We start from the raw sequence: 12484 nt of genomic DNA on the forward strand, positions 1-12484 counted from the left end.
ACAACAAAAATCCAAAATCAAGCATCTCCAGATATTCTAAAGGATCTAAATTTACCAGTTCAGTCCCAGGAAATACAGATATTGACTAAGAGCCATCACGGAAAGCTTTCTAGAGAAATTCTGGCCAAGATACTCAGTTTGCATTTGTGTACCTGCCTCCCACTTGTTAAAATCATAAATGTCAGATTCTGGTTTTTGACCTGTCTGTAAATCTGGGTCTTTGCCACTTTTACTAAAAACTGGTTTAACGTCTAGCATGTTAGTTTTCATAACAGTGTATCTACATGGCAAGAACTTGAAAGTGAACACGAATGTCATGAACATAAGAGAGCTTGTTCTGTGCAGAATGTGTACTTACATTTAAAAGGCTGGTGATGGCATCAGGTTGTATTTTTTTAACATCATCATAACATGGCCATACTATTTTCCTCTTTGTCTGAGACACTGAACCATCTCTTTGGTCAGTGTCCTCTGAGACACTGCATTTTGCAGTTACCATGGTCCAGTCATAGGAAGGACCTGTAGCCAGTATCTCTTCCACATAATAATCCCACTTTTTGAGGCTGGACATATTAACATTTGGTTTCAATGCCTGTTCAAAACAAAGTTTTATTATAATGACAGAAAAGAACTGAATTTCAGACTTACAACACAGTATCTGTATATTTTACGTTACGCCAAGTTGAACAGCACATTAGCCTGGGTGAACCGCACTGCCGTTTGATCATTTCCATAGCAAGATCTTGGCTCAGTCAGATCAAAACCTGAAGCTAACACTATCTTTGAGAATGTACTGCTCATTTTTATCCTTCTACCTACTAATCGGGTGCCTACCAAGAACTCCACTTCAGCATACATAGTTGGCGTCCTCAGTCTTTGTACGTCCTGGTAAAGATACAAAATGCACTTGATAACAATCACCCTTCAGTTTAAATTCCAAGACTCTTTATCATGGGAAAAAGGAGACAGGCTATGTAACACAGGTGGTAAAACCATTTCACAAAAATCCACAGCAATAGAGAGAGTCAGAGACTGCAGATCTTTCACAGGAGTTTAAACCAGATTACTTTGTACTGGTTTTATTCTTCTACAAAATAAGGTTAAGACTTTAACATTTGTTTGCACCTTACTCAAAGAGAAGCATTGCCTCAGGTGAAAGGGCAATCTTAAAGTCGGAAGAGTGATGCTCAGTTGTAATGACTAATCCTGCTACCATTTCATATGAGGAAAAAATACTGTCTTTTAAAAAACCAAAAGGAAACACTATCAAAATCCAAAAGCTACTTCTGGTTGCTTATTAATCAGGCTATTGCTTACAGCAAAATGGATAGGGCACAAGGTCAACAAGCAGCCTGTCAAGCTGCAAAGTGATCACAGTGATGGTCCCAGAGAGAAAACACCTTTCTCTGAAACAAGACAGCTGAAGTGTTTTTTATCCACTGAACACCTTCATTTTCTTTCCCCTCCCTTTTGCATCACCACTTTCTAAGGGAACTGTATGTGTGTGTAATATGGACTCAGAACACCTTAAAGAAAATGGTTAGGCTTTTTTTCTTCAATCCCTCTCTCTCCGTTTTTTTTTTAATGAGGTCAGTTCATACAGCAAATTTGAGGACAAGGTGCTAAGATAAAATGGGGTCAAACAGCTAGAGAAAAAAGGAAAACCAAGAAACATCAATGAAAAACATCAGTGGTATGTTGGCCTCTGAAACAGTGGAGACTGCCTCATCAGGTTTTCTGATCACCAGCAGCATGATAAGCAAATGATGAGGATGAAGCCCACTGTCGAACCAGAGAACAGCACAGGAACCAACAGCTGTGGGGGCAGCAGGTGGCAGGAACACCTTAAAACAGCTTTGTATCCAGAACTACAGTAAGAATATTTTGACTGCTTCTTCCCCAGCTATTGCAGAATTCTATACTGGTGAGTGTGTTGTGCAAAGGCCAGTCCAGTCTAGTGGTCATGCATTACCATAGGAGACAATGAGACAGATAACGCGAGTCAGATCCTTAGGAAATGTATCCCGTTATGACTCTAAACTCATTTCCCCATTACTGTGGCTTGCAGTATGCAATGTTTTGTTTTGTAAAAATCTGTGCAAACAAAGGTAATTTTTATAATCATTCCTATAATTACATCAAGCAAAGATCCTCATTTACCTCAGTAGGATGCATAAATAGAGGCTCCAGAATCTGGCCCAAAACTAAGATGGCTGACAATGTAAGCCCGTGAGACACTGCTCAAATCAAACAATGTGGGTCAACTTTATCTGCCAAATGCTTCATTCAGTGAAAAACAATTAAGATACACAAAGGTATTGAGGAATCACTCAGAATAGCAAACCACCTGTTGTTGTTTGTTGTGTGTGTGTTTGTTTTAAATAAGCATACCTCAATTTCAGCAGGGGCATAGAGGTAATTGAAGAAAACGGGGCTCCTTTTGTGCATCTTTTCAATACATTCCCAAATACAAACTCCTTTCTTGGCATGTTTATCTCCTTTATCTTCAAACAACGTCCCTAGGGAAAACAACAGCAGCAAAAAGACAGCTTTTTGATAATGCATAACAAGCACTACAACACAGCCAAAAGGAATTTCACAGACTAAACTTACTCTAAGATCAACTATCAAATGTCACTGCAACTAGAGATTGTATTTGATGAACAACTGCCATGCTTTGCAACTGCAATTATTCCATAGCATATTTATAAACCTGTTTTGCATTTTACTGAAACACCTGAGTGTGTTAATGAATGTCCCATTCTGCCTGCAGCTGCGCTGACTCAGCAGACTAACAAGCCCTGTTTAATGATTCTGGCCCCACTACCCCAGGTTATCAGCCCTTCCAATCTGCTGGACAAGTTGCACCTGAAATTACTTACTAACTCATTTCAGGGGAAACAAAGCAGGGTAATGTGAATAATTAGCCATGGATTTGTGCTATCTGAAATTACTTTGGCAAATTTGATCCAAAGACTACTGGAAACAGAATTTTATATTGTACTGAATGGCATCTGAAAGGAAACCACCTAAATAAACAACACTGCTCCCTGAAACTGTAAAACCATTTAAAAACTGTTAACTCTCATTCTATTTCTATACCCCTTGCTGGAGTCCCTCCCCATCTTTCCTGTAGGCCTCCCTTAAGTAGTGAAAAGGCCACTATAAGGTCTTCCTTTTTCTTTTCCATGCTCAGCAACTCCAGCTCTCTCAGTTTGTCCCCACAAGGGAGGTGCTCCAGCCACCAATCATCTTTGTGGCCATGAAGACAGTTGCTCAAGTTTAGTCTGTTCCACAGTAACTACAGCTTTTAAGAAAAGCATTGTAATTGACCCTATGCCATGAGAAACACTCCACAAAGCAGTGAAACTCAGAGAACGTATTTTGCTGGATGAACAAGTTCCAACAACTATCTCAACTGTGGCTGAGAAGACTAAAGAGGTCCTGAAGATAATTAAGGCCAGTAAAGTCACACACAACAGCCAGAAGAAAAGAAATAATAAAGAGAATGCAAGAGAGAAGTGAGGGATAATAGATGGAAAGCCTTTCTTTTGCTGAAAGGTCATGCACTCCCTAAAAGGTTCCCAAGGACTTTACTACTGTTAAAATAAGGTATTTAGTAGGGAAAACTGAACCATGTGAATAAAATCCCTGAGGCATGGCACTAGTTTCTTCTACTTTCTCTTAGTCTCATCAGTGGTATGGCTCAGCAATCCTTTGTTCAGAGTTCTGCATGGTTATCACCTCCACTTTGCTTAATATTCCCAATATGGAATTAATTGCATCATCTATGTAATTACTGGACCGTCTCAAACTAGGCAAAGATTTGTAGGTTGACTATGATGAGAAAAATCCTGACAACTGCAAACCCAACATGCAACAAACCAACATCACACATACCATGTTCTAGTCTTTCATAGTCTGAATCCAGTAGAAATGTTTTAAATCTATTTGATATGTGATGAAAAGCCAGAAACTTCAGGTAATACTGATTGAACTCAAACTCTGTTGGGTACTGGTTATGAATCTAAAAAAGAAGGGGGGAAAAAGATAGGATATTAAAGCGTAACGCAGAGGGTTATGTAATAAACAACAATATGAAATAATGACAATAATTCACCTGTGAATGCTGACAACAAATACATCTTGTCTGTACACACAGATCCTTCTACATTTTGTCTACAAATATTTTAAAGCTAATTCATGTACTGGTTATGCTGCAGAAGTGGAAAAGATGCCACAGCTAGGAGAAGTGACTACTGTTATTGATGATTTATTCAACTGCAGTGCACTCTGCAAAGTTTAAAATACAGGTCAGCCATCAGGGAAAAACAGTCCTGATAAAACAGAACTCCAAACTCAGATGTGATAAATTCCAAATTTAGCATAGGGGAAAATAACTGCCAAATTCAAACAATTAAAGAGAGATTTTTATTACTGGATACAGCATAATCACTTAGGCTGAGGTTAGATATAGATAGTTTCTCCCTGATAACTTTTTGGTGCCATTTCAGTTAATACATTGATTTCAAGTGATGTGCTGAAAATTTTACATCTAAATCAGAAGCAATGTTTTATACTTTACAATTTCAATACATGCCACCTAGAAGGAGAAGTCTGTAGGGCCACATCAGCTTTGAAAATCAGAATTGCATTATCTTTTAACATGCTTAATATTAATAATATATGAATATATATATAAATATATAATATATATATGAAACTCAGTATTTTAGAATTGTTGATTTATCTCCTAAATGTATTTAATGTTCCTACACTTCTATCAGCCTTCCTTAGTTTTCCAATACATTGTAGTTTTGCAATCCCATTATATAGCAATATTCACTTAGTTTCAATACTCCAAAATGTCCTGTGCCAGCAGCCACCAAGAGGCTACTTTTGCAAACACTGCAATAACTGAATACATCTACCACGGGAGTACCACACTCACCTCCTCTCATACAGGGTGCTGTAACAGAGCTCCTTTACTGAGCTTAAAAGAAGTCAGTTCTAGAAAATAATTTTGGTTTAATTATATTTAATAAATTACCAAATAGACAGAGAAGAAAAATAAGATAAACTTCCTGCACTGACATAATTTTCAGAAACTCATTCTTCTTAGAAGCAGAAAGAGTATCTGCCAGATGCTGCTATTGTGAAAGAATGATTCTGCATTAATAATTCAGCTGACACCTGGAGATATTGGCATAAACAATGACTTTTTAGGAGATGATGCAGTTCTAATTTAGGAATCACTGCTTCATTTGTTTTCTCTGTATCTTTAGTGTAACCCACACCATTTAATGCACATACTGGCTCTAAGGTGACCTTTTTATTGCACCTGGCATGTTGAGACTGTAATGGTTAAAAGTATTTTGAAAAGGTCAAATGTTTATTTCCAGGGAATGGGCAAATTTCAAAAGTTGATCATAATAAAGTACATTTCAGGGTCAAGTTGCAATCTCATTGGATTCTGTAGTTGTCTACTGAGATGCACAGAAACCAACAAAACTTCACATTTGTACTTGAACATTTCCTTTCAGTTCATCTGACTTAAAAAATCATTTCTCTACAGTTTACAACCATACTGTTAGAGTCTGGTAAGTCAGTACTATGCCACCATGACTTAGAAAACTAATTTTAAGTCTGTTTCTAGGAAACTTAATCACTTTTGCATTCTAATTAGGACTGTAAGTAACTTAGCTTCAAGATCTTTTTCTACTAAGGGACAAGTCTATACTAGGTATGTTACACTGATTATGCTGTAAAGCTGTGCCCCCACACCCCTTCTTGGCTGACGATAAGGGTAGTTGAAAAGAGAACCCCGAGATAGCCCTATCTTTCCTTATGATAAGTTACTGCCTCCTTCAGATTGACTGACTGAACTGCTTCTAAATCCATGCTCATCAAAATAAGATGGTCTTTTCTACCAAACTTTTTCCATCATTTTGCTTGGAGAAGGCAGACAGGTTCATATGAATCTGTTAGCTAGCAGCCTGGAAGGGTAGTATCTCCATCAGAGGAGAAGTGATGAATAGCTCCAAATACTCTGAAGGAGATAATCTTTCTGCTGATACATGCCAGGGCATGTGGAAATAGCTTAAGACCAAAACCCAGAAAATGCACGTCTTTCAGTAAAATGTATCTGTTAATAACTTGCATGCTTTATACTGCCTCTTGAAGATAGAGAAGAGTCAGACACCTAGCGACACACATCAAAGCTTCTACCTCAGAGGATTTAAAGTCAGCATTCCCGTATTTCCTTGCTGTGTTCATGTGTAGTAACAACATTTGAGGAGTCAAAATCACACCTGACAGTTTTTAGCAAGTTATTTATCTCATCTTACATTTCACTCTAACTTTTAAAGCGAAGAGGATTACAGTCTATTATTCCACTTTCTTAGAACTGTAGCTATTAAACATAACCTAAAGAAAAATCAATCATTTTGCCATGAAGTAAACATGGCATATTTTAAACTCAAATCCTTGAATTTAATTTTTATCTTTGTTCTAGATAGCCCATTTTGTTTCCAAAGTTAGTAGCACCTTTGGACTCAAGAGGAAAATACTCTTCAGGTATGTGTGGATAATTTCCTTTCTTTTCTTTATGCTAACTTTCTAAGATTAATCACAGTAAAACTGGAGCTAAGTGTTTGCAGGGTCAGAAACAGCATGTAGGCTATGTCTATACTACCAAGTAGTTCAGAGCAGAAGTAGACAGACCGAAGCCAGCTTAAGAAACTTCTCTTGGAAATCTCTGTGTAAATGACCTTAAAAGATCATAATTGCCAACCAATCTTCCTAGTGTGTTTTGTGTAGATGGAACAGTCTCCTCTAGGCAATGAGTCCCAGTTTTCTTGAGGTGAAATCCATTCACTTCAATAAAACCTAACAAGGAGGTTACTTTTTTCCTCAAAGTATTATCTTTAATAGTGGCACCTACACACTTAGTTATGAATTCATCTTGCAAATGGAAATGAGAGAGAGATTGACTTACCTGATGGACACAGTCTAAGAACTGTAAGAAAACAGGAGCAAATCCACTACCCTGACAATTAAGAGTCAGATTACTACGTTGACTGAATTTATGACCGAAAGAAAGCCATTCTTTTTCTACCAGCATTCGGAAGCCTTCAAGTGTCCTATAGAAGGGGTCACTGAGTAACTGCACCAGAGATACTACCTAGATCACAAGACAAGATATATTGTGTTAAAAGTGACAGAAATTAGAAGAACATTTCAGCTCATGAATACAGATATTCCATAATCTGTTTATAGCTCAAGGAAACAGAAGCCTTCACATAAACTCCCTTCCAAGTATTTTATCACATACATTAGTAATATTTACCATTTGATACATCCAGTAGTATCTCACAGGACAAAGCTTCAATTAAAGTGAGACTTCAGAATATCTGTAAAAACTCCAACATGACCAACTTATCTGGAAATCATCATGCTCACCATATTTAGGTAACAGTTGAAATAAAACTGTCTTCTTGATAACATAAGAATAATAAATATTTATGGAATAATATAAGCAAGCTCAGCAAAGAAAGTGTTAAAGAATTAATCCTGAGGGTGGCATTAGAATGTCTGCAGTGTTGGCATGCCAAATTCACCTTGTTTTTATAGACACCATTTCAGGAGACTTTAAAAGGGAGCAGAGATTTCTCTTACTGCCAGCTATGTATGTCCCCTTCTCTTTTCTTTGTTGTTTGACAATGATTCCAATAGTATCTTAACATTCTTTTGTGGGTTTGTTTACCTGGTCTTAGGATGCTGGCTGCACATGAAGTTTTTATTTACTAGAATTACAGATACCTGTGTTTATCTTCTAAATGATGAAGCAACCACATGGCCACAACACATCCATTAAATGAGGTAGCAGATCTTCACTCACTATTTTGTAGTTTGTTTCAGATAGTTATCTGTTGTGGTGGTCTGTCCTTGCAGCAGTGTTACAATCACTTTGGCACAAATTTAGTTTTCTCCCTGTGTGTGGTCTCCTAACCTCCTATTTGGAAAGTGAATGTCAAGAGAAATAATTCCTCTCCTTTCCTTCTATACTGAAGTGTACTTACACCTATGAAAATAAATGAGCAGTTGTGGCAACTTTTAGCTTTTAGTCTTCAAAATGGTCAGGTGCCACAGGACTCTATGAGGAGCGGTGCAATGCTCGACCTTGTGCTAACGAACAAAGGTAGTCTGGGTGGAGATCCGAAGGAGACACTTCCTTATTTTGAGCATGACAGAGCACTGAACAGGCTGCCCAAATAGGTGGTGAGAGACTTTCAAAACCTACCTGGACATGTTCCTGTGCAATCTGATCTAAGTTTACTTGCCTTAGCAGGGGGGTTGGTCTAGATGATCTCCAGAGGCCCCTTCCAACCCTTTCTATGAGTCTAATGCAGATTTTATATGTCTTAGAACTGTAAGCCCACTAGGAGCTTTGGTACAAGTTCACTCTCAGGAACTCTTTCACAGCATGAACGTGTTCTTGTTTCTTTGCTGCCACAACGTAAATTTATTAATGTTTTACCAAATTATCAGTAACTTGTGGAAAAAAAAATCTGCCTGATTTAAAAAAAATAAGTATGTAGTTATTTCAATGTTTTACTAGCAGCTTACTTGTGCAGTAATATCCCAGCCATCTTCCAAACAAACCATAACAGAAGAACCATTTTCCAGGAGCTCGGAGATGATCACACCTAACTGCATTATCCTGTGAAGCTATAAAGGGTTACAAGTAAATAACATACTCAAGTATAATTTTTTTTAGATATAATAGAACATTTCAGTAGTAAAATGTATTCAGAAATAAACATGTAGCACAGAGAAATGCACTGATGCAAAAGATTCCACAGCTCTAACATGTAACAGTCAAGATTTTAATCTAAACTACAATAAAACTAAGCAAAGATTTGAAGATAGGAACTTAAACTATTAAAGCCAGTGAATACTGCAATAAAATAGCTGTCATAAAAAGGAAAATGGGAACAACACAGTTGACAGATTTATTGTAGAGAAATTCCATCCTGGTCTTAACACTAAAATAAATTCCTGTGAGATGTTAGGGTTTCATTAAGTCACTAAGTACTTCAATGGGACAACCCACATGAAATATTTACATGATAGTATTTCTATTACTAAAATTCTTTGAACATGTGGGAAGGTTGTTGAATGAGATTGATTCAAACATGATAGGTATAAGTAGGCTAAAAGTGATTTTGAACAATGTTACCTTGCTGTGAGACCTCACACTACTATTATTAGAAGGAAAATCTATAGGGCATTTCTATTATTTGGGTCATACATTCTTGGTCAACAACATAATCTGTAAGCAATAGTGTTTTTTACAGTAGAATGAAACTGCACTTTGCAGAGCACTGCATGGAATCCAACCAATAGCACCAGCAGAAAAGAGAAAGTCTAAGAAGGGAGAAAGCAGTATGGGAAAACAAATTTTTACAAAAGATGGCAGGAATAATCCCAAGTCATTTATGCAAAGAAAAGGAAGCTCACAAAGTACAGGAAAGGGACGCTGGCAGAATAAAATTTAGCCAGAGAAAATAGGAGGAAAAAAGATCAATCAAACAGCCATTACGTTCTAGGAAATTCAGCACCATTCATGTTTAGGGCAGTCTGATTTTTCTCCTTTCACCACCCCACCCCCCCCCGCCTATAAATATTACCATGGAAAATGTGATGGTAAACACTTAACTCCTCTGAACATTCACACAGCCATTACTTAGAAAATAAAAGGAACTGATTTTCCTGCCATTTTCAATAGGGAAAGATTGAAAAAAGCAGCACTTAAGACCAAGCAGTTTGTTTTCTCAGGCAGCAGAACAGAAGAAAGGCTGCGTTTTGCCATCCTTAATGAAGCAACTGAGATGCAGTCTGCATATACAGAAGCAACAACAAAAAAGGCAAACCAGTATTTTTATCATTTGTATTCAGAAGACAGTTGTCGTGGAAGCCCTACATAGGCCAGAATAGGCCTGAACATGTGCTGGATTGCCCAGACATGTTCTTCTGCTCTCCCTCCTTCTGTTGTGGGGTGTGGGGAGAAGCAACTGCAGGAAAGAGGACAAAGAACCTGGAGCCTCTGAGTCAAAGGACTCTGGCTTGCCCAGACTTCTTTTACTCCTGCTTACATCCTGTGGTAAACAAGGTACATACACTTTGCTTGTGCCTACCTTGTGCGAGGCCTATGTTTTCCCAAATTTGGGTAAAGCAAGCCTATGGTTTTACCTAATATGGTCAAGCTTGGCTAACTGCCATTCTGATTGGCTATTCTGTGTCCAAAGGCCCACTAGGTCTTGCGCAACATTAATAAAGGAGATGAGCAGTGTTACTGCCTCACTGCATCCTGCCACGCCCTACAGCATTATGCTTTGCTAAGCTCTGAGCTAGCCCTGCCACATAATAGCAAGCCTTAATACTTTTGGCTTGTTTGCCTGGAAACTGCCTGCTTTGAGTTTACCAGGAATAGGTGTAAATGCCTTCATGCAATAGGCCTGCTTAGTCGGTGTGACGTCCGTGCCAATACTGCACATCTGCCAAGACACCTTGCCTATACCTGAAAGTCTCCTGCCTAGACAGGAAGTCCTGGAGGGACACAGATCGTCCAGAGTAATCAGGACAAGATCAGAGATCGTCTGCCTCTTTCCCCAGCAGCCTGTAAAGCCTGGGAAGAATTACAAGCCTCAGCAGCTGACAAGACATCGACAGAACTCCCTGTGAGTGCTCTTAGTCCTGCCTGAAGCTGTAGTTAGTCCCAGGGAATAGAGAACTAACATTTGTGAGTAAATACTCAAAAGCCCCAAAGCAAATCTGTAGTAAAACTCTGTAAAATCTTCTAACTGTGAATACTTTCTGCCTTAAGGCGGAAAGGAGCTCCTGAGTCCACCTAGTGGACAAGCGGTATAACTGACCGCAAGAACTTCTCCAGTTCTAATGGTTAAATCTTGTATTCCTGCTAGTTATTTGTTCTAGGTCTAGTTTATCCTTTGTATAATGTTTCCATGCCTATGCAAAGAACCAATTATTACAAAAATGAGTGTTTGGGGCAGTGAGAGTTGTGAATACCAAGATTAATAAACAATATGAATGTTGAAAAAATACCACCTCACATTAATTAATTACCCCTCCATTACAACAGTACAGCACTCCAGAATTCTTTTTATGTATTCACATCCTTATAAAGAAATGTTCAGCCTGTGTAGCGTTAAAAACAACACTGTGCAACTTCTACTGCCTGGGAGAGAAAAACTGAATACAATAAAAGCACATTTCCAAGATGACAGATCTGTGCTCTTTCACAGGAGTAGAAGAAAATGTGTCAAATCAGTCTTAAATTACCTTTATCACATAAGTCACATATATCATGATTTAAACCACAGAAATATGGTTTAAATGTCGCATATCTAGTGTGTGACATTACGATCGAGTTCTAAGCGAGGAGTGATATACTATGACTTCCTCTCAGATATGCTTAAAGAGAGTAATAACTCATTGTGTTACAATCTCCTCTTTATCTGTGTGCTGCTATATGGACCTGTTTATTTCACTGAAGTGACATGCAATTCATTTCTCTACACTTATAAACTTGCCAGCTACTCTGTGTTCGAAACAATCTTCCCATGGTAAAGGACTCAGTCTTCATGCTGTTCGCGCTTCTCCCCTTCCTGAAGAGCATGATGACCATCACAGCAATGACCAGCTCCTGTCATCTCTATAGCCTCTCCAGAGACACTGAGTCTAGTCTGGGTGATTTTCCAAAGTGTGGGGAGGGCAGGTAACACCCAAACCGTCACACCACTCCTTGTAGTTTTTCAACAAGGAGTACATTTTCTGATATCAAATTTTGTAATTACCAAAATGACTGTGTTGCTGACAACTATTTCCTCTTTAAGAAGTCAGCCTGAGAGTCTATTCTCAAGTGCAACCATAATCGTAGAAAACAGAAAAATACACTCAACAGAGGGTTACAAACATAACTGCAACTGCTAAGAAAACATTCACTCTAGCTAAAACGGGTCTAGGTTTACAAAGAGCTGTCTTCCCTATATGGTTATTATTTTTAACCTTGCAAAGTGGCTTCCAGTCTTGCCTGTTAGTTTTTATATAAGGGAATATAGGATAGAGGAGTGAAGGAACAGATTCAGAGAGAGCAGACAAATGCACACAGAGTTCTCTCTCCCTCACAAACACTTCTCCACATCCCATTAACAGATGCTAGGTTGTTTGTTAAATACTGGTGCACATGGAAATTCAGGATGGGAACACATACAAAAAATAGAATATCCATTTTAAAATCAAAAGGCTCATTTCTTAGTCTCTACTCTCTTTTTTTCTGATTTTGAAGATAGGTAAAATAACGAACCCCATAAATTTATATAGGCAGAGAAAAAGGTCAGCTCTACGTGTGTACATGTTCCATCTTACAAACTATGAGTTGTGTTATAAAAAGTGCCTCCCA

The 12484-nt window shown here is 38.2% G+C and overlaps 1 protein-coding gene and 1 long non-coding RNA gene across 8 annotated transcripts in view; one reads left to right on the forward strand and one right to left on the reverse strand.

Annotated features, from left to right (window-relative positions):
• Positions 1-12484, forward strand: part of LOC135186196 (uncharacterized) — a 69610-nt gene that overhangs the window by 55328 nt on the left and 1798 nt on the right. Inside the window, exon 4 of the long non-coding RNA XR_010306755.1 lies at positions 6515-6576. This is a non-coding gene — a long non-coding RNA (uncharacterized LOC135186196). The remainder of the gene's footprint in view (positions 1-6514; positions 6577-12484) is intronic.
• Positions 1-12484, reverse strand: part of SBF2 (SET binding factor 2) — a 195226-nt gene that overhangs the window by 9550 nt on the left and 173192 nt on the right. For all 7 annotated transcript variants that reach the window (XM_064163718.1, XM_064163720.1, XM_064163723.1 and 4 more), the window contains 5 exons: positions 8629-8730; positions 6998-7183; positions 3901-4027; positions 2392-2519; positions 359-592 (listed from right to left, as the gene is read on the reverse strand). In XM_064163718.1, coding sequence (XP_064019788.1) covers positions 359-592; positions 2392-2519; positions 3901-4027; positions 6998-7183; positions 8629-8730 — 777 coding nt within the window. The remainder of the gene's footprint in view (positions 1-358; positions 593-2391; positions 2520-3900; positions 4028-6997; positions 7184-8628; positions 8731-12484) is intronic.

The sequence above is a fragment of the Pogoniulus pusillus genome, chromosome 24 (assembly GCF_015220805.1).
Source record: "Pogoniulus pusillus isolate bPogPus1 chromosome 24, bPogPus1.pri, whole genome shotgun sequence".
Lineage (NCBI taxonomy): Eukaryota > Metazoa > Chordata > Aves > Piciformes > Lybiidae > Pogoniulus > Pogoniulus pusillus.